The 20,809-nt window shown below is 66.1% G+C and overlaps 1 protein-coding gene across 3 annotated transcripts; it reads right to left on the minus strand.

The window, feature by feature from the left end:
* Window positions 1–2,890: 2,890 nt before the first annotated feature.
* D2HGDH (D-2-hydroxyglutarate dehydrogenase) lies at window positions 2,891–19,626 on the minus strand. Of its 3 annotated transcripts, none has more exons than XM_045845726.1 (10): window positions 19,520–19,626; window positions 17,118–17,485; window positions 13,710–13,767; window positions 12,677–12,816; window positions 11,786–11,979; window positions 11,255–11,423; window positions 9,826–9,969; window positions 8,572–8,714; window positions 6,649–6,814; window positions 2,891–4,118 (listed from the first exon to the last, which is right to left on the minus strand). In XM_045845726.1, the coding sequence occupies exons 2-10, from the start codon at window positions 17,473–17,475 to the stop codon at window positions 3,859–3,861; spliced, it is 1,632 nt and encodes a 543-aa protein (XP_045701682.1). In that variant the 5' UTR covers window positions 17,476–17,485; window positions 19,520–19,626; the 3' UTR covers window positions 2,891–3,858. The 3 variants fall into 3 exon arrangements, with proteins under 3 accessions (XP_045701682.1, XP_045701681.1, XP_045701680.1); XM_045845725.1 differs by lacking the exon at window positions 19,520–19,626 and adding an exon at window positions 18,344–18,455; XM_045845724.1 differs by lacking the exon at window positions 19,520–19,626 and adding an exon at window positions 18,108–18,335.
* Between the last annotated feature and the right edge of the window lie 1,183 nt (window positions 19,627–20,809).

The raw sequence follows: 20,809 nt of genomic DNA on the forward strand, positions 1-20,809 counted from the left end.
TCCCCCTGCCAGCAGGGCCAGACCGAAGGACACAGGGTCACCACCAAGCCTGCTCTGCCGCCTGCTTCCTGGGGGGGCCTTGCTCCTGGGCCGGGCTGCCTCCACCAGACCAGCCGCTCCTCACCCCCCGGGCTCTGCCGGCCCCTGAGCAGGACCGTGTGGGTGGCCTGGGCAAGGGGCTGGGAGGGGCTCCTGTCCACAGACAGGAGTGCACCCTCTGTCGGGGGGGTGAGCCCCAGGACCACCAGCTGGCCGCATGCCACGGAGGACCCCTGAGGCAGCAGGCCCTGCACCTGGCTTTGGCCAGAGCCAGCTGCGACCTGACCCCAGGGCCTGAGTCAGGAGCAGGGCCAGAGCCCAGCCCTCGCAGGCCCCAGAGCAGGCGAGCTGGGAAGACAGCACCGGGGGCAATGCCCCACCCTCCGCCAGCACCTCAGACCCACCTGTGTGACCCACCTCCCACTCGCTCCGGGTCTGAGTCCCACGGCTGCTGCAGACTCCACACTGAAACAAGGGTGTATCGCCCGACTTCCCAGGCCACGTGCTGCAGGGCACACCCGTCTGCCCACGTCTGCACGGGGGTGGGGGGGACCCCAGCCCTGCAGGGCCTGAGGGGAAGCCCCTCCCTCAGGCAGCAGTCGCTGCTCCGGAAACTTCACAGCGACCCACTTGCCCCAGAGGAATAAGCAAGACACCCCCGTAGGGCTCACCCCAGCGACTGCCCATGGGGGCAGCCAGTGCACCCACTGCACCCCCCACCCGGGGAGTGGGCACGGCCTTCGGAGCCTGCACCTTCGGGTGCTGGGTGGTGCGCTGCGTGGCAGTGGGGCTGGTGAAGCCAGCCGAGCCACCCCAGTCCTCCTGGGGGTCAGGGAGGAGGCGGAGCGGCGGCCTGGGGCTGCGCTCACTCCTGGTCTGCCCGGTCAGTGGGGTCAAGGTCAGGGGACGTGTACCTGGCGTCGCCGGCCTCCGTACAGCAGCGTGGTCACTGCAGGAGCCCCACGGGCCACCAGGCCCCAAACTCTTCCTCTGGGCCCTCCGGGCCCACAACCCAGGGACACCCCGAGCCCCGGGCTGACAGGAAGCCGGCCACCCTCAGGGACCCCGCTCCCTGCAGGCCTGCGCGGGGCCGCCCGTCCCTGGCCCGTGGTGTCGTCCAGACGGCCGTGTGGTCAGGCTCTCCTGCTGGCACCCACAGGGCCTTCTGGGTGCGTAACAGACAGAACAGGGGAGCGCGTGTCGTGGCCGAGAGCACGGACGCCCGTCCCCCGCCCCACGTGCCGCGTCCACGCCGCTCGGCGGGGCTGCGCTCCCCCGACTCAGCCACCGGCACCTTCAGGAGCGCACAGGGCAGAAGCCAGCCGGGGTGACGGGGCCTCCGAGACACGCAGCCCCCCGTGTGGGGGAAACGCCGTGAGCGCGGGGAGCAGCTGTCCGGGCCCCACGCCCAGGCTGCGTGCCCAGGGCTCCACCCTCCCAGGCCGTGGCCACCTGGGACTCCACAGCCGCTGGGAAGGCGGGCCTCAAACCTGCCTTCTGGGTGTCAGGGGCGAAGTGCCAGGAGCCGCCTGCCAGCTACGGAAGGACAGAGAACAGACACGGGGTGGCTGCCAGGCTCTGAGGGCCAGGCACCCAGGCTCTGAGGGCCAGGCACCCACACGGCCTATCCTGGGCTGTGGCCACCTTGGGGCTGGCCGCCCACGAGCACCCAGCAGGGACAGTGGAACAGTGGCCACAGCCAGGGGAGAGCCACCTCTTGGGACCAGTGGGCAGGAGGGCCCAGGGAGCCGCAGCAGCAGCCCCACCACCACCGCCACCACCGCCAGGAGGGGCCCATGGCGGCAGGAGAGGAGGAGGGGCCCTCGTCTTAAATGCCAGCACAGAACAGGAAGGAGCGGAGGCAGGGGACAGAGAAGAGGCCAGCCACTCGGCCCAGGCAGGTGGCCGCTGGCGTCCCGATGCTTCCACTGCTGGGCCAGAGCCGGGCCCCGACACTGGCCCCGGATCCATGCCCTGAAATTGTGCTGGGCCAGGACACCCCCGGGGACACACCTCCACCAAGGTGTGGCCCGTGCCCAGCCCATGACCCCGACCGGGCGGGGGAACGGGGGTTCTCAGGCAGGGCCCCCAGACAGGTGACAGGTAACGGGGCAGGGGGCCGTGGAGGCACTTCCCTGAGGCCTGGCCGCCAGCCCGCAGGCAGCCGGCTCCCCCGGCCGGATCTCTGAGTCACCTTATCACCTGGTTTGTCCTGCTTCTAAAAACGTGCACATGTGCTTGGCAGAAGAAAGTGCAAGTCCTCCAAAAAACACAGAAAGCAATACCTCCTTCCTGCCCTGACCTCCGGGCGCCCTCCCCAGACGAGCCCAGCCCCGCACCCGGGCAGGGGTTGTGCGGAGCCGGCTGCCTCCAGCCGACGGCCTCTGCCCAGGGCGGGTGGCGGCCCCCTCGTCCCCTCTTCTCACGTCCCTCCGTCTGAGGGTCTCAGGGCCACGTTGCCGCCTTTCCCACAAGGCCGGCCCCAAGCCGGCCAGCGACTGACGCCACCCGCAGACAGCGCTGTGAGCGTGTCCTGACCTGTGTGTACGCGCATGTAGTCCACATGTAATGCGCGCTCATGCCTATGTATATGCATGCAGAGTGCGCCCGTGTGCCATGCCTGTGCGCCCGGCGTGCCTGTGCACTGCAGAGCGTGCATGTGTGTGCACAGGTGGACTCCGTCGGGCGGCCCGGGAGGGAACAGCAGGGCACTTCATGTTTTGACTCTCTGAGGACCAGCGGGTCCCCAGGCCAGCGGAGGCCCCTCCCAACCTGCTCTCGGAGGCCCAGGCCCGGGGCCGCCTCCTCGGGGCCCTGCCGCTGCCCTGGCAGAAAGTGCCTCCGAATCCTCAGCCTTTCAACACTTCGTGCGCTACTTTAATTCTCCAAAATAAACTTGCTCCGTCACACAACGGCCACGAACACGAGCCAACCCACTTCTGACGACTGGGGAAAAGCCGCGTGGGGCAGGGCTCCAAGGGCCACAGCGGGCACAGGACAGGGTCCGGGGCGACGGCTGCCCCCGACGCTCGGGAGCTCGGGGACCATGGCGCACGGGCGCGTCCCCGTGGGCTTTTACGAGACTTCTCTAGTGACAGATTAACTCTGTTTCTACGGGAAGTGCAGGGCGGCCAGAGGGAGAAAACGCGGCCCGCCTCCCAGACGGCCCCCGCGGCCCCGGCACGGCCCCGGGGCCAAGGTCAACACGGACGGCCCAAGGAGGGGCCACTGGAGCAGCAGGAGCACGGCAACCGTGTTCAGTGAGCACACACGTGTGCCCACGGGGGCTTCGCGGGGGCGCACGGCCGACATGCATGGACTTATCACACAAACTGCCAAGTTCGAGAAGCAAGTGCCTGAGCTCTGACCGCGGTTGGGGAAACGGCCACTCCAGGGCCCAGCAGCCACCTGTGCCGTGTCACCTGGGGAGCCAGGCCCTGGTGGTCGCAGCCCCGGGTGGGGCCAGTGCCCTGGGCTGTTCACAGGGGTTCATTGCTGCTGCACGGGCCGCACTGCCTGGGGTGCGGGGCGGGGGGGGGGGGCAGAGATACCAGGCCCCAGGCCCCTCCCAGGGCTGCAGCCCACAGGTGGGACCCAGGGGACCACCAGCAAGGCGGGTGCCCCTGGCCTGTTTCTGAGTTCCTGTGGAAGGCCCCGCTCCCCACCTGCTAGGGGATGGGAGCCGCCCGCCTGGAGGCGACCTCCCACAGAGGTGGCCCTGTGGGACGGAGGCCCGAGCTCAGGCCAGCCCTGCAGGCCTATCCCAATGGGCAAAACCAAGACTGGACCACGGCCACACCCGCTGACCCCGACACCCCGTCAGGCCCGGACGGGCAGTGTCTTGTAGGGGTTCAGGATGCCCTTGGGGTCCAGGAGGGTCTTGAGCTGCTGCATCAGCCGCAGGGCCTCAGGTGGCTTGCTGTAGCCGAGGGCACCCCGCTTCCGGAAGCCGACCCCGTGCTCCGCGCTGACGCTGCCCCGCCGGGCCGCCGTCCACTCGTACACGTAGGGCTCGAGGGCGCCCAGCAGCGGTGCGCTGAAGGCCTCCGCCGTCACGTTGAGGTGTAGGTTGCCGTCCCCTGGGGGGGCAGGGACCCGGGTCAGGCTAGGCAGGGTCCCCCAAGAGTCCCCTCCCCTCCCTGAGAGCCCTTCCTGCCCCGTCTGGTTCCAGCCCTTCGAGCACTGGCCACTGACCTGCAGCAGTGACAGAAGCGGCCTCTCCCAGGGGCCGCAGCTCCCTTCTGTCTCCAGGTTGCCCCGCCCACCCCGCCTTCCACCGGCTCCACCCAGTCCTGGTCCAAGGGTTCCCCACCGAGAGCGACCCTCAGGGCCGCAGAGACCGAGAGCCCTGCGGTCTGACCACACTGATGGCTGTCACCAGACTCACTTCTCCAGCAGAGCCCAGGTCGGCTCCATCTCCCAGGTGCCCCACGGATACCATGGGGCCCCCCCAACCGTGGTGGAGGTGGACCACACCAGGCCCCCTGGGCCGCTGACCACGGTCAGACTGGCACGGGCCCCGTCCCCGGCTCCAGTGCAATGAACAGCAAGTCAACAATTTCTAAAACAGCTAGAAAACTCCCATATTTGCAAATTAAAAACCACATTCCTGCCCTGGCTGATGTGGCTCATTGCCAGCCTGAGAACCAAAGGGTTCCCGGTTCGATTCCCAGTCAGGGATTGTGCCTGGGTTTCTGTCCAGGTGTCCAGTAGGGGGCGTGCAAGAGGCAAACACACATTGATGTTTCTCTCTCTTTCTCCCCTCCCTTCCCCTCTGCCTGAAAAATAAATACATAAAACACACACACACATACATTGCTGCCTAATGCATGGGTCAAAAAAGAAATGACGATGCAGATAAGAAAATATTCAGAACTAGAGATAACACCAACGCCAACAAAAAATGGGGGGGGTGGGGGGGGCTCCACGCAAACACGGAGCCACCCCTGGCTGCGGAGGAGGAAGCTCTTGGGCCCCAGCCGCCCCGGAGCCCCCCGAGCTGGAGCTGCCCCAGGGGAGGTCACTCCTGGGAGTGGGGTCCGGTCAGGGCTGGGTCAGGCCGGCGGCAGAGGGGCCAGGAGGCAGGGTCCCAGCCACTGGGCTGCCAGCATGGCGCACACGGAGGCCCCACGCGCCACCGCTGAGTCCACAGGAGGCCGAGCCCCACTCAGGACCACGCACGGACCCAGGGCCACGGCGACCGCGTGGCCACTCCTGTCCCGGCACGCCCTCAGGCCACGCGGGGTCTCCCAGGTGGTCAGCAAAGACAACATTTAAAACAAGCGAGGGGGCAGCCAGGCTGGGACGTGGGGGGACATTTAAGCACTTGTGTTAGGAAAGACACGCTGAAAACCGCCGGGCCGAGTCCCTCGCTCCCGCAGTCACAAAGCAGCAGGACACACCTGGGAACGGGGATGGAACCCGAGGGCGGGAAGGAGCGGAGCAGGGAGTGAGCGCCCTGGAGAGAGGGGGCCGGCGCTGCCCCTCCGGTGAGACCGAGAGGCCGCTCAGCATCGGGCGCACAGGCCCCGCCCGAGCCAGGAGACGGCCGCAGCAGCAGCAGGCACCACGGGGTGCCGACGTGTGCGGAACCCCAGAGGACACGGCCAAGTGCTTGGCCAGAAAAACCGCAGGACCAGCCCGGGAGGAGAAGGGGCCGGACGCCCACCGACGCCGGCCTCTGGTCCTCACCGGCAGGCTCTCCCGGCCGCTTGAGGAGGGAGCTCCCAGCAAGAGGCCAACGGCAGCTGCCCTGCGTGCACCTACAGAGGCAAGGGCCCTCCTGCCGCCACGTCACCCACGGAGACACCTGGGGACGCCCCACACAGACCTACGTGGGCCCGAGACAGACGCCAGGACAGGGGCCGAGCAGGGCTCGCCCCAGGAATGGGGCCCGTCAGCCGCAGGGGGTGGGGGGTCACCTGCTCCCTGTCGAGGGACAGGCCCCCAGCCGTCTCGACGCCCACCCCAGGTCTCGCAGGGGGCGAGAACCCTCTGCCCACCGCCTTCCCAGCGGTGTCCTCACCGTGGCCCAGGGCACAGCGGCGCCCCATGGGGGACGCACGGATCCGCGGTCCACCCCAGCCCCGCCTCGGGGCGAAGGCCTGGCGCCCGCACGTCACCCCCGTTCTGACCCCTGCCGTGTGGGCGCTGCCCGCACTGACCCCCCACTGTCCTGACCGTGCCAACCCCCCGCCCCTCCCTAAACACGAGGGCTGCACGTCCCCAGCTTTGCTGCCTCTGCCCCCTGAAGGCTGTTTGAGGGACAGAATCACCCACTTCCAGTGCAGTCACTGCTGCCTCTTCCTGAGGCTCCACCCCCCGGGCGAGCTGCAGAACCTGCCCCGCGCCGCCCCTAACGAGGGTCAGGGCTGCCCTCACGGGGGCCGGGACCTGGGTCCTGCTCCGACTCCGGGTTCAGGGTCCGCACCCTACTGCGCCCAGGGGCCCCCCGCGCCCAGCGGCACTCTTCCCCAGACTGCCCGAGGGACTCCGGGAGATGGATGGTCAGGAACCTCTGGTCCCCGGGGTCCCCCCACCACTGTTGAGAGCCGGCCGCCGCGGGCTGCGCCAGCCTGAGGCTAGCCGTCCCTGCCCGGCTCTGCTCACCCAGGTGGCCGTAGCCCACCACGTGCTTGGCCGGCGGGCGAAGGCGGGCGCGCAGGTCGGTCACGAGGTCGTAGAGCTGGTCCACGGGCAGAGAGACGTCGTACTTGTACACGTAGCCGTCCCGGCTCAGCGCCTCGGTGATCCTCTCCCGCAGGGCCCACAGCATCTGGGCAGAGGGGGCGGGGGGGCAGGGGGGGCAGGGGGGGCAGGGGGACACGGGCCGGTCAGCACCTGCCGGCGCGTCCGGCTGACACTGCTGTGCCGTGGCAGGCACGGGCTCCCGACCAGCACTCTGTGCTCGGCGAGGCCCCACACGCGGCCCCAAGGCAGCATGGAGGGCCCCTTCCGGGCAGGGCGGGGCGGGCAGTGATGGAGGACGCTCAGGGCATACCCCGCGGCACACGGGTGGGCAGGGGCGGGGGCGGCCGGGGCGGGGACGGCGGGGAGAGAGGCTCTCAGGGCCGTGCTGCCGGGGCACACTCGGCCTGCCGGCGCGGGCCTGCGCTGGTGAGCCCGTCACTGCGGACGCCCGACGCCCCCCCACCTCCCGGGGGAGCGAGACCGTGTGCTGCGCCGCCACTGGGCCCCGCGGCCCAGCCCAGGCCCCGTCCCCACTCCCGTCCCCACGGCCCCCAGGACCCCCACTGCCCCCAGAAGCGTGACGGTGGCATCTCGACGAGGCAAGGATGCCCCTTCTGTTTACAACGTGAGCGCAGTGCCACGAACGCCCCTGACGTAACGGGTTTCCCCAACTCCCTCATCGAGTTTCCCCACCCCATGGGTCTGGCAGCACCCCGACCATCGGCAGGTCCTCCTGGCCCAGCCCCCACACACCCAGAGCCCAGCAAGGCCCCCCCCCCCGAGCCACCCACGCTGCTCCTCCTGCCACGGCTCCCGTCCCACTGGCTAAGGCCCCCCGGGGCACTCCCTCCATCCCACCTGAGCTCAGTGCTCCTTGGGGACACGTGTCATCCCAACCCTGCCCCTGCCCTGCACCCCATCTGGGTGCTCCCCCCACTCCCTCTCATCTGTGGGGGAAGCTGGTCCCCCCATCTTCCCGCCCCTGCCGCCCACGTCACCGGACCCCTGAGCACCACTGCCTGAGAACTGGGCTGTGGAGCCAGGACCAGCGCATTCCTGCCCCCGCAGGAGGACAGCAGGGAGGGTCCCCACCCAGGCTGCTGTGACCTGCCGCCTGGAGCACAGTGGTGGCCCCTCCGGCTCTGCCTGCGAGGGGGCGAGGGAGGGTGGGGGACACTGGTGGGCGCAGCGGTAGCTGAGGCAGCCCAGCCACAGCGTTCGACTGGGGCCCCTGCCGGGTGTTGTTGCAACTCCTTACAAATGACATCTCACTAACATAAAGTACCAATAACTGCGGAGAAAGGGGTTTAACGATCAAGTAAAGAAATAAAGTCAATGACCCACCACTGAGAGACAACCAGATCCCACTGTCCACTCACCGCAAATCAGAGCCACTCAGGCCCTGTCCTGCCCACGTCCCCACAGACTTCCTGCCCCTGCCGGCCCCGCTCCACACACGGGGGGGCCGCGGGGGAGGCAGGACGAGGCCTGTGACGGTGTCAGCAGCTCCCCTGCCCCAGGACCCCTGCTCCTTCCTCTGGCCTCAGACGACCACGAGTCCTTCTTGGTGCTGAGTCGTCCTCAGAAACCACCGCACCCCGGGACGGGCTTGGCATCGCGCCGGCCCCACGGCCCACACGGTTCTGCCCGCCGGTTTAAAACGCGGCCCCGGTGGCCCAGACGCTGAGAGGGCGCTTCCGAGGAGGCTCCCCCATCAAGGCCGGGACAGCGGCTCGTGTCCAGCCACAACCACCACCGGCAGCCGGGCGCCAGGCCTCCCGCGCGGCCCAGAGCAGAAGGGCCGGGGGGGGGGGGGGCGGCCGAGGACGCCCGCACGCTCACCTTGACTTTCCTCTGGTCGGTGGCCAGCGTCCCGTCGGTCACCAGGCCGGAGCCCAGGGCCTGGTCCAGGAAGCTGCCCAGCTTCTCGGCGTCGTGCTCCACTCTGGAGCCCGAGGTCTCGACCAGCACGTAGAAGGGGCTTTCTGGAGGGGCAGAGAGCAGGGGCAGAGACGGTTCAGCCAGGTCAGGGAGCTGGGGGTCAGCTGTGGGTCAGCGCGGCGGAGGGGCCCCTGACAGCCGCCGAGGCGCCAACGGGGCTGGGGGCCGCATCCGAGCAGGGGCTCTCTGCCGGGGCAGAGTCCAGACGACCGGAGGGCGGGTCTGTCACTGTGACAACCCATGCTCACCAGGAACAGCCCAGGTGACCCCAGGGATGGGCCAGGGGTGCCCCAGGCCGCAGGGGGCCACTCTTCCCAAACCCCAGGAGACCTGCCGTCCACCCGGGGGCTGCGGCCCACCACTGGACTTTTACACTGTTTCCTACTTTGTACTAAGAGTAGCATCTCATCCAAAATTCAGAGCATGAAGACCGCTGCCTAATCACGATGGTTCTGGGCTGCAATGTGTCCTTCCCCATCCCCCAGGTTCCCTCGTGAGGCCCTAACCCACCTCCCACGTGGCCTCGTGGAGATCGGGCCTCTGAGGAGGCTGGCAGGGGAAGTGAGACCGCAGGGTGGGGCCCCAGTCCCGACCCGACCCGGCCCTGGGGGGCTGGTGCCCTCGCACGAGGAGGAGGAGGCGGCGACTCAGACGGGACTCTGGGGAGGCGGCCGTCTGCATGCCAGGAAGCGGCCTCAGCAGAAACCAACCCTGACGGTGCCTTGAGGCTGGATTTCCAGCCTCCAGAACCGTCCGGAATAAACTCGTCTCGTCACAGTCACCCAGTCCGTGGGGCTCCGCTGGGGCCGCTCAGACAGGCTGCTCCCTCAGGGCGACCTCAGAAGCAAAGTCGCCGAGGCCTCCAGCGGGGACCGGGAACGGGGGCCACACGTGTGCTGCACGTGTCACTGGCTCGCTGAGGTCTGAGGCTGAGCGTGTCAGGACGTCGGGCCCTCCATCCCGGGGACAGGACCGCCCCTCTGGCACGCCTCCGCCCCTGCGACAGCCCCATGCTCAACCCGTCCTGCGGACGCCACAGCTGCAGAGGGGCTGTGTCCTTCCCGCCTCCCCCGTGCACAGGACGAAGGCCTGCTGGCCTGAGCCATCCCGGGCGGCGGGCGGCACAGAAGGGGCAGCAGGCGGCTGGGCCAGTACCTTGCACCGGGCAGGCGAGGAGGAGGTGGTGCTGGACCAGCCGCATGCACTCGGTGTCCATGAACTCGAACGCCGACAGGATCTCTCCCAGCATCCCCTTGCAGGTGCTGAAAGTCTGCAGAACCTCAGCAAAGCCCGGGCAACCTGCACAGGGCACAGGGCCAGCGCCTCAGGCACACGCCGCCAGGACCTCACCCATCGCCGCCAGGGCCTCACCCACTGCCACCCGGGCCCCCGGAACGCAGCCCGCCCGCCCGCCCAACTCCCGGCGGGCGAGCGAGGCGGCCGAGCAGAGCGGCAGAGGCACGGCCGAGGGAAAGGCCGCTGGCCAGCCGGCACGCACTTCACGGGACTCGAAGGTGAAGGTGGACAAGGCTCGCTGAGGATGCCCACGTGCGCGGGGGCGGGGGAACGAGAGCAGCAGCTGGAGGGTGAGTGCACACAGGGCGAAGCACGGTCCCCCTTGCGAACAGCCGAGTGGTGCTTCTCTCGCTCACGGGGCGCCCCCGACTCCACTGGACGCTGGTAACTCGGTCAGGACACGCTCACGGAACATGGACAGGTTGCGGAGGGGCCCAGGTCAGGGGAGCTGACCGTCCAGTGGCCAGAGGCAGAAGGGACCGGGCAGACTGCCAAAGGTGGGAAGGCCCGAGACACCCGGCTGTGGGGTGGGGTCGGGGGTCACGGAGAGGCCAGGAAGACGTCCTGGAGAGAGGGGCCGGGACTGGGGAGGCCCCAGGAAGCCCACCGTGCACGTCCGAGGAGCACGTGGCCCTGCGCGAGCCGTGCAGAGGGGCCGGCCGGGGGCGAAGGGAACATTGGGGACTAAGCAGATGGGCAGCCGCACGGCCAGTGAGGGGGCGGAGGGGGGGAGCAGGTGAGAGACGGGAGGGCAGGTGGGAGGACGCCTGCACGCCCAGCCCAGCCGCGGGGCCTCTCGGGAACGAGCAGGTCGGGAGGGGAAGGCACAGACGGTGCCCCGACGACGACACCGACCGGCCCAGCAGGGGGACACTGAGGGGACTGACTGCACTGGGACTCGGGGCCAGCGGAAGCTTCCAGAAGAACAAGGTGCGAGACCGGGCATCCGCCCGATCACCCCACGTAACGAAGACACGTGTCCTTGGCCTTGCGCCAAGGGACACCGTTTCCCGCAGCATCTGGGCCGGGGCCCCCGACAGCAGAGCCGACCAGAGAGCTGGGAAGCCGGTCCTGTTACGGGACGAGGCGGTTCTGCCCGGAGCCTGCAGGCCCGACGGCGGGCCGGCCCGAACACCCTGGCCAGGCCCTGGGCCCCTCTGGGAAGGGCGAGGAGCCTGGAGAAACAGGGTGTCCAGCAGGGCCCCGTCCACCCTCCCCCTCAACCCCTGCCCCCGCTCGGACAGGGCAGCCCGGAGAAGCGGCTCCCGGCGGCAGGCGCGCCACCTACCGAGCAAGGCCACATTCACGGCCCCGGGCTTGGGCGGACACAGGATGGACACGGCGGTGATGACCCCCAGGGTGCCCTCCGACCCGATGAAGAGCTGCTTCAGGTCGTAGCCCGTGTTGTCCTTCCTCAGGGAGGTGAGGCAGTTCAGGACGGTGCCGTCGGCGAGCACCTGGCGAGGGAGAGGAGGAGCAGGGCGCTCACGTACCAGCCACAGTCCAGGGAGGCAGGGGCCGGAGGCAGGGCCTGGGGTCACCCGGTCAGGCTGACGGGAGGACTCTTCCCGGCTGGGAATCGCACCGCCTGCGCCCCCTGGGACTGAGGGCAGCGCTGGCACCACCCCAGCGTCCACGTGGCTGGGGGCCCTCAAAGGCGGACGCACCCGAGCCCCAGGCACAGGGCAGACCTTGCAGGCACCTGGACGGCTGAATGACGGGGCTGGGAAGTGCCCAGGACAGCTGAGCCCTGAGACCGGGGCGGGGGGACACGGGGGCCGAGCCGCACTGGGATGCCCAGCAGCAGCTCCCAGCTCACCGCTTCCAGGCCCAGCACGGTCCCCCGCAGCGAGCCGTATCTCAGCAACCGCAGGCCACCGGCGTTGGTCGCCAGGTTCCCCCCGATGTGGCAGCTGCCCTTCGCTCCCAAGTCCAGGGGCACGACGAAGCCCCGCTCCTCCACGTACCGGCTCAGCTCCTCCAGGACACACCCCGCCTGGCACACCAGGGTCCCTGCCGAAAAAGCAGAGCCACCTCGGTGCTGTCTGCGCACCTCCCCACCCCGGGAGCGGCCACCGTGGACCTGCAAAAGGCACAGGCGCCCCATCCCTCCCCAAAAAGGCGTCTCCGGGAGTGCCGTGAAAAAGAGGAAACACTGGGAAGGCAAAACTGAGAGGGAACACACACGTGCACACATGCACACACACGCACACACCCGTGTGCACACACACGCATGTGCATGCTCGTGGGAGGGAGGAGCAGAGAGGGCTGCTCTGAGACAGTCGCCCTCAACCAGGGGCGCTTCCGCCCTCCCAGGGCACGTGTGACAGGTCTGGGGACGTTTCTGGTCGCGGGTGTCGAGTGGGTGGAGGCCAGGCGTGCCGATGAACGCCCTGCGGTGCCCGGGTGCCCCCGCCACACGGAACAGCCCAGCGGCACGAAGCCGCCACGCCCGAGCAGGAAGCCCCTCACACGCAGGTGACCTCACACACCCAAAAGGTGGTTGTGGCCAGGAAACGTCAGCGTCCACAGGAGCCGCAGTGACAGCCCATCCCCTTCCCCTCAAGCCCACAAGGTAAGTCACCACTAAATAACACCCCCTGAGCGGCCACGCCCAGAGGGCAGGGCCGGGACAGAGCTCGCCCTCCTCCCCAGGCCCCAGCCGCGGAGGAGGAGGACGGGGACGGCACCGACAGGCGGCCAGGCTCACCAGACACACTGTGGAAGCTGATGACCTGGTTCATGAGGGCAGTAGACAGGATGACCTCATCGAAGACGGGGACGCTGCCCCCCACCAGGCCCGTGTTGCCGCCCTGGGGGTTCACAGCCAGGTTCCTCCCGTGACAGTACCTGGGACCAGCACGGGTGGGGTGTCAGGCCCCTCTCCCCAGGCCCACGCCACAGACCCTCGAGACACACTCCAGGTCAGCGCCTGGCTACGCGGGCAGCGATCAGGCAAACCCAGGCTGCAGGGCCCGGCCTCCAGCGACGCACTCGGAGAGGGGTGCACGGAGGGGCGCCGCACAGCCCCGGGAGACCTGGGGCCAGCTCCGTGCGGCCTGGCAACGTGGGGGGAGTGCAAATTGTAGGGCACGCACGGGGCGGGCACCTTTCGTGGGTCAAAGTGGAATGGGCGCCCTGGCTGGGGTGGCTGAGCGGACTGAGCACTGGCCTGTGAACCGAAAGGTCGCCGGTCCAAGTCCGGGCAGGGCACAGGCCTGGGCTGCAGGTCAGGTGGCTGGTTGGGGGCGCTCGAGAGGCAACTGATAGATGTATCTCTCCCTCTCTTTCTCCCCCCTCCCCTTCTCTCTAAAAATACATAAAACGTTTTTAAAAAATGGCACAAAAAATGGCCCAGAAGAATAATTTGTACCAATAAATGAACACAGATTTGCTAAATAGAAAAAAGGCCGCAACTACAACGTCTTAGCTACAATGTGATAACCACAAAACCACCCACAAGTGGAAAAGACACTAGTGGGGCAAACCAAATGCCACCGGGTGCTATCTTTGGAGTTGAAAGGAGTGGTTGCTTTTGCAGTTTTTTCTTTATGGTTTTCTATGTTTTCCAGTTCTCCTACAATAAACATGATGGCTTGTTGATATAAAAAAATCAAGAAATACACATTTCAAGAAAAGGTCCCTTTCCTGGGAGTCTGCAGCCACTCCCACGCTGTGCCTGGCCCAGCGCCCAAGGTTCCAAGGTTCGGGGCTCAGCCCTGAACAGGCTGTCGGCTTCCTACCTGAGGATGTGGGACACCTCCTCCGTTGTCCGGGGCTTCAGCAGCACCTTGCTACAGCCTGAGACAGAAACAAAGCATTATGTACAGGGAAGGGGCCTCCCCGGTCTGCACTCGGGGACAAAGAAGGTTCTACTTCCTCGGTGAGGTAACCACACAACCAGGGTCACTGCAATCCTCAAGGACAACAGAGGTCAGTCCGTGCACTGCGGGGAGGTGGAAAGGCTGGCAGCAGGCGCCGACTGCAGTCGTGGTGTAGGTGGCCGGAGGAGAGGGAGGGGCACCGGCCTGGCTTCTCCACTGCAAGTTCCTAAGTATCTGTGGGCAGACACTTGACACTGTGTAGACGCCCTGTGGCTGCTCCAAGTTCACCCGCGAATTCAGCATCTGTTGCCTTTCCTGCCTGAAGCAGTCCTCAGGGTGGTTGCTAAATGGTGACTGTCACCAACCCTCCTACACCGATGAACAGATCTTACGCTGTGAAGAGGGGCCTTTCTTCGGTCTCCTGTATTTACTTACTTAGCAATTCCACCATACCAGTGTGACCGGCTCTTCTTTTAGTCACTGGTTACAATTCTGGCACAGTCTGAGCCCCAGCACGGCTGGTGGGGGTCCCCCAGACTGGTCCACGGGCATCCCCAGCCACTGCCGCCCGCCTTCTGCATGTCTGTTTTGCTGAGAGAAACTGGACTGGACGAGCGGAGGCTGCAGAGGCAGGAGGCACATCGAGCACAGGTCCTTCCTCCCGGCTCTTCCCGGGGCTGTGAGGTCCGGTTGTCATCCCCCCCACCCTCATCTCAGCCACCGGCTGGTCTGCTGAGGACCCCTGCCCTGCGGCCGTGCCTCAGCACTGCATCCTCCCCTGGGCAGGGGTGCCACGCCTCACCAGACGGCGCCTCTGCCCCTCGCAGCCCCTGCCCTCCTCCCACTGCCGTCACCGTCAGAGGGGCAGGGGCTCCACTCCACTCACTGCCCTCGGGTGGTTCCCTCTCAGCTCACAGGAAAAGGCAGGACTCACACAGCCCTTGAGACCTTGATGGCCCAGCCCCCTCACTCTCTGACCCTCTCCCTCCTTCACCCACTGCAGCCCCACAGGGATCTCCTGGCTCCTCAGACAGGCCAAGTGCAGCCCTGCTCAGAGGCTTTGTGCTGGCTGTTCCTGCCCCAGGAACACCCTTCCAGGCAGCTTTCCCAGGCCCAGAGAAAACAGCCTCCTCAGCACTCACGACAGCCTGGTGTGCGGCCCACCTTGCTCCTGCTGCTCAGTGAGCCTCCTGTCCCTCTCCTGTCCAGGGCCTGACCTTCCCCTTGGGGCAGGCACACAGCGAGGCGCTCACTAAGGTCTGTGCAGCTCACCCAGGAGCACATGGTCTAGTTTTTAAAGGAGGAGATGTTCAATGACAATAACCATTTCAAATAAAATCTCAGTTTTAACTAATACAGAAGGTACTGATCAGCTTTTACTCGCCTATGTTTTCTATATTAACTCTGAGATTAAAATTTTAAATGAGCAGATGTTTAGACATGCATTCTCTCTGAAGAAAACTGCATACAGGGGCTTTTCTACAGGGCTGCCCGCTGCCAGGCTTCCCAGGGAAAGTGCCGACCAGAGAGAGGGGTCCCCAGGAGACAGCCAGCCGAGCCCAGGCAGGGGACTGCTCCCAAGGCTCTGGAAGCCCCAGGAACAGAAGAGCCCACACCGTGAGCACTAGCCCTGCTGGGGTCCTACCTCCTGGTGAGACGCAGCCCCGTTCTGCAGTCCATCCGCCGGCGCCGCCAGGCCACAGCAATGAGCCAAGACAGGCACCCGGCTTGGCTGAGCCCAGAGTGGGCATCGCCTGCTCCTGCCTCCAGGGCGCCTGTGAGCCCCCAGGCCCTGTGCAGCTGCTCTCAACAGGGCAGCGTCTCCTGAGGGGGCCCTTGCTCAGCGGGCAGAGGGGGGCTCCCTGGCGCTCTGGCACTGAAGAATGGCCTAGGGACCTCCAGAGTCACCAGCCTCCCCAAAGGGAAGAGCCGCCTCCACTCCTGAGCCTGCACCCTGGTCCCACTTGCCAGGACCCTCCACTCTGGCCTGGAACCGCACCAACAGCACAGAGCTTGCTGCGGCCACGGCTGAGCACACCCTCCACTGTGCGTCCGCACCCCGCGCCCACCAGGCGCAGCCTGGGGACCCGCTGCCCCCTTCACAGGCTTCGGGGCTCCATTCTGCAGTGGACTGCGTGTCTCCAGGCTCTCCTGCCGTCACGGCAAGAGCACGGGCTGGTTTCTGTGATGTGTGAGTGGGCAGGTTATATCATCTCTGACACCGTCTCCGGAGAGGACACGGGGGACCGGCTTCCCGAGCTTTGTAATCAGAAGGGCCTGCTGGGCCCAGGAGGCTGACACCCCCCTCCACCCCCACCCCAAGCTGGTGCGTGCATTTGAGGCGGGGACAGGGGGGCCGGTGTGGTGGGAGAAGAAACTAGGGGCAGCCAGACCAGCAACCCTGTGTCTCGCTCTAGGAGGAACGGCCCCTGAAGGCATGCCCACACCCGCCCTCAGAGCCTGCGAGGGCGACCTGATCTGGACAAAGGGTCTTTACAGCAGGGACAACCTAAGGGTCCTGAGACGGGGCTCTCCTGGGTGAGGGTGGCTGCAAATCCAGAGAGAAGTGTGCTTATAAGAGGAAGGAAGGGGAAGGTGAGACAGAGACGCACAGGGAATGTGGCCCAAAGAGAGGGTTCTATGGAAGTGACCTCCCAGGTGATCTGATCACAAAGTCCTAAGTGGGCAGGCCATGGCGGGCAGTCCCTCCCTTGGCACAAGACTTTTCCGGAAAAGGTTTGTCCTTGCCTCAAGCAGCCCCATTCCTTGTTCTTGTGTAGGTACAATCACACAGTTTAGAAATGAGCATAACCACCCTCAGATGAACGCATAATCCCGTTACCTCTCCTGTAACCCGATCCCACTCTCCTGTACTCTTCCTGTGGTCCCTCCTTAACTTCGGATGCAAAAAAGCTGCAAAGCTGTTATTTTCTGGAGCATTTGAAATCTTGCTGCCCAGCATATGTCCTCAGTTTGGCTCAAATAAATTCACAAATATCCTCTACAACTTTGGGCGTTTCTTACATCCCCTGTGGTGGCAGAGGCAGAGACGAGTAGGCAGCCAAGGGCGTGCCCAAAGGCAGGAGAGGCAGGACAGACCCGCCCTGGACCCTCCAGAGGGAGTGCAGCCCTGCAGACACCTGGGTTTCACACCCGTGGCCTCCAGAGCTGACCCAGGAGCTACAAGCACGTGAGTCATGAACACACAGGCCCCTGGGAGCAGCCAGGGGACTGCCTCCTCCTGGAAGTCCGACGGCATCCTGCACCACCGATAAACTCCTACAGTCACCAGCGTGCACGAGACAGGTGCGCGGGACCCTCGCTCACCTCGCATGGTTCTCAGCCAGTCCACGTTGGAGGCCTCCAGCTCCTCCGGGTCTGTGACGACCCTCCCGGGGACAATGCGCTCAAAGGAGGCCAGGTCTTCCTCAGACACCTCGGAGAAGGGCAGCCGCCGCACGGGGTAGCGCTCGCAAGTCAGCGCCACCTCGGGGCCCCGGGAGGATGGGGAGGAGCTGCCTCTGCGAACCGCGGGACCGCCGCCCGCGAGCCCCCGAGGGCTGACGCCCGGGGGGACCCTGGACGCCCCGTTCCCGGTGCTTGGCTGCCCGTAGGCCCCGGGAGTGCGGGCCGCTCGCCACCAGAAGAGCCGTGACGGCCACCCGGGCGACAGACGGGGCACCATAGCTCTTGTCCTGAAAAGCAAGTGAGCGGCCCTGTAACCCTGGACCAGCGGGGGCCGCGAAGGAAGTGACTGCCCCGGGAAGGGCGCAGGGTTAGGGAGGTGGAAAGGGAGGGCAGGCCGGGGGGCATGGGGCGGGAGACCCCGGCCCGCGATGGGGGGGGGGGGTCCCCCTGCAGGAAGCGCCTCCCGACCAGGGCGCAGCCGCCCTGGGCTTCAGCCCCCTTCCTTCGGGGCAGAACCAGGATTCGAGGCGTTCAAAGGAGAGGGGCGACTGCCACTAAGCGGCACCCTTAAGAACGGCTAAAGTGGCCAACTTTGTTTTACGTATATGATACCGCAGGTTTAAACAGTGCAGAAGCAGAACGCGTGGGTGAGGGAGCCGCCCTGGCTGCCCACGTGGCTCCGCACGGGGACTCCGCTCCGCACCGCACCGCACCGCACCGCACCGGTGGGAGGGGACAGGTGTCGGGCGGCTACCTCCGCCCTCTGCCGCTCTGACCACCGCAGCGCCGTCTGGGAGGCGCTCCCGCCGCTGTGTGACCTCAGAAAAGGCGCCCCCAGCAGGGCCCCCCGCGGCGCCCCCCGCCCCAGGGGACCAGCTACCCGCCCCGGCCCTTCACGTCAGGACGGACCGAGAATGCGGCCGGGGCCGCTCGGAGGGCGCAGAGCGCGCTCAGGCTCGTCCCCGCGAGAACCGCCGGGCGCGCGCGCCCGAGTGGTCACGTGACAGACGCCGCCAGACAGGGTCGGCCCCGCAAACAGCGCCTGCGCTCCCGGCCCTGCGCCTCCGCCACCACGGCCGCCGCTCTGTCCCGCAGCCCGCGGCCCTTCCGCTCAAACCCTGGCGGACACGCGCGCGCGCACTCACGCACGCGTCCCCGTCCTGGGCGCTGCGGCCGGCGTCGTCCTCGAGAAACCGGAGCCCCAGGGCCCAGGGCGGGCAGGACTGAGCCTGCGCGAGGCGGCCCTCGCTGCCACGCCCTCCCCAGGGGCCCGCCCAGGTCCTCAAGCTCCGCCCCCTCTGTCCGTCCCCTGTCTCAGGCCCCGCCTCCGGTTCCGAGGAGTGCCCCCTGAGCCCCGGCGCTCCGCAATGCCACAGCCCGCTGCGGAGGCAGCGGGCCTCGACCGGCGTCCTGCACCTCCCAGGTGGGGCCTCGACATACACTTCCCGTCCCGAGGGCCGGACCCACCGCGGTCCGCCCGGACGAGCCTCACAGGGTAATAACTGCCCACTCCCTCCTCCTACTGCGGGCCTCCAAGGGACTCTGGCTCCCGCTCTGGCCAAAGGGCAGACATCCCTGCGGGTCGGGAGTGTTTTGCAGGCCGAACCCGAGCTAGTTCCCAAAGCTGCCCGCCAAGCAGCGGCATCATTCTCCTGAACAGAGGTACTGGCCTGGGACGGGGCTGCTGGAGGCCACAGCAAGACAGCTGCCTTCTCCAGCACCTCGAGTTGTCTGCCTGCCCCTGTCCAGCTGCACGCTCAGCTCCAGCCTGGCCTCTGCTCTGTAGGTCCTGCTAGGCTCCACCACCGGCACAGGGGAGACACGGCGGCGGGAGGAAGGCACCTCTGGCATCCCAGGGATGGCTCTTAGCAGCACCTGTGCCAGGTAGCAACCTCAACCCATTCCCTCAGGGTGCTGCAGCAGCCCAGGAGAACCCTTCCCCCAGAGGCCTGAGTCCCAGCTCCCATGGGGCACCCCTCTCAGAGCTACCGCGGCACCAGCAAGGTTGCACCCACTTCCCCAGTGGCTGAATCTCGGCTGAAGGGCACTTTCCCCATCAGTTGTGGGGCCAGCCCCCCTCAGAGCAGAGTCCTTATCTGTCCCCTCCCGCATATTGCCAGGTCCAGAAACTCCGCCTTCCTCCCTTGGCCTCCTTGGAGGCAGCTGCTTCCTAAGATTACTGTTCCCTGGACCCCCGGTACCCTAAATTAAACTGTTACAGTAACACTTGGCTTCTACTCTCCTGATACAGATCCAGGCACGGAGTAGGGTCCACCCCTCACCCGCGGCTCCCCTGGGTCCCACTGAGGCGTCTCCAGTACCTGTCTGCTCTTCCAGCTCCACGATGTCCCAATGACAAGTGTCTGTGGACAGATGATTACAGACGGCAAGCGCGTCCACGTAACCCTGACTGAAGACCAAGGTCCACTGATGGCTTTGCCAAGAACAGACCAGTCCTTGCCAGACCACTGGCCTCGTGCTGTGTGCCCTGAGTGTGCCGATGTGCTCCTGTAACAGGGTGCTGCCAAGGGGGTCCCCCAAATAGGGACTTGTAATGGGGTCCAGAATTCAGGGTGTTCAGGAAATATTAGAGAATAATACGTATAGGATGTCCTCACCCCTTCCCACCAGGCTGAGCTGGGGGATGGGACACGTGGAGCAGGGCCACTGAGAGCTGTTTTGCACAGGCACAGCTTTGCAGCTGACCGCTGGCATGGTCGTTTAACACATCTGCAGCCTTTAACTGGTTTCATGGATATGTTAAACAGCTGTGGCCACGCTCTGAGCCAGGGGCATGGGAGTGACTCCCACCCAGGTTGTGTAACTGGGAGGCAACTCCCCCTGGCTACAGCGCCTGCGTGAGAGCTTGGAGCTGATTGGCCCCACGCCACGGGCCACAGCTGTGCGCACTCACTGCGGCAGCCCAGGAAAACTGGACGAATGCGGGAATGCTGGCAGGTGTGACTGATTGTGGGCGGAGCCGGAAGAGGGGCTGCAGAGGAGGATTGGCGCTGGGATTTAAACCCAGGCGTGGAGGCCATGCAAGGGGGGACCCTGCGGCCTGGGCCAGAGTTAGGGAGCACACAGCTTGGGGGTGCTCCCTTTTGCCACGTGGGTTAGGCAGCAGGAGAGACTTTGCCTGGAAGAAAAGGGGTGAAAGGCTCTTGCTGGCGGACCACGAGAAGGTGCCACGTGGCTCGGGATTAACTGGAGATCGTGGTGGTGACACAGCTGATGGTGCCGGGAGCCTGAGTCACAGACTTCTACTTCCTTTCCTGAGATACGGTGCCCCGGACTGGGCAAGGGGAGAAGGAAGGACTGTGTGCGTTTGTGGGTGTTCCAAAGAACTTCAGTATTTTAATGAAGACATTAAGTCATTACTCTAAGCCTGTATAACTTTTAAATAAATAATTCCTTTCCTTTTCACCAATCTCTGGCATCGAAAGACGTCTTTCTTCTGGTAGCAGGCAAAGCAAACCTAGTACGGGGGGACCCCTGGAGCAAAAAGGGGGGTCCTTTTGATGATAATATATCGTTCACCACCCACCCCCTCCCGCCTGTTCCGTGACACTCCAGTAACAAGGCTGCGGCCGGAGTCCACACCCTCATAA

Source organism: Phyllostomus hastatus, unplaced genomic scaffold (genome assembly GCF_019186645.2).
Source record: "Phyllostomus hastatus isolate PE091 unplaced genomic scaffold, TTU_PhHast_1.1 phas_contig_477, whole genome shotgun sequence".
Classification (NCBI taxonomy): Eukaryota; Metazoa; Chordata; class Mammalia; order Chiroptera; family Phyllostomidae; genus Phyllostomus; species Phyllostomus hastatus.

Excerpts from the sequence above, each read along its gene's own strand:
- D2HGDH (XM_045845726.1), bottom strand. The coding sequence starts at position 17,475 with ATGGTGCCCCGTCTGTCGCCCGGGTGGCCGTCACGGCTCTTCTGGTGG. Across the intron at positions 8,715-9,825 it reads CCTCGCCTGCCCGGTGCAAG|AAAGCCCCTTCTACGTGCTG; the intron begins GTACTGGCCCAG and ends CTGCCCCTCCAG. Across the intron at positions 4,119-6,648 it reads GGTGGGCTACGGCCACCTGG|GGGACGGCAACCTACACCTC; the intron begins GTGAGCAGAGCC and ends CTGCCCCCCCAG.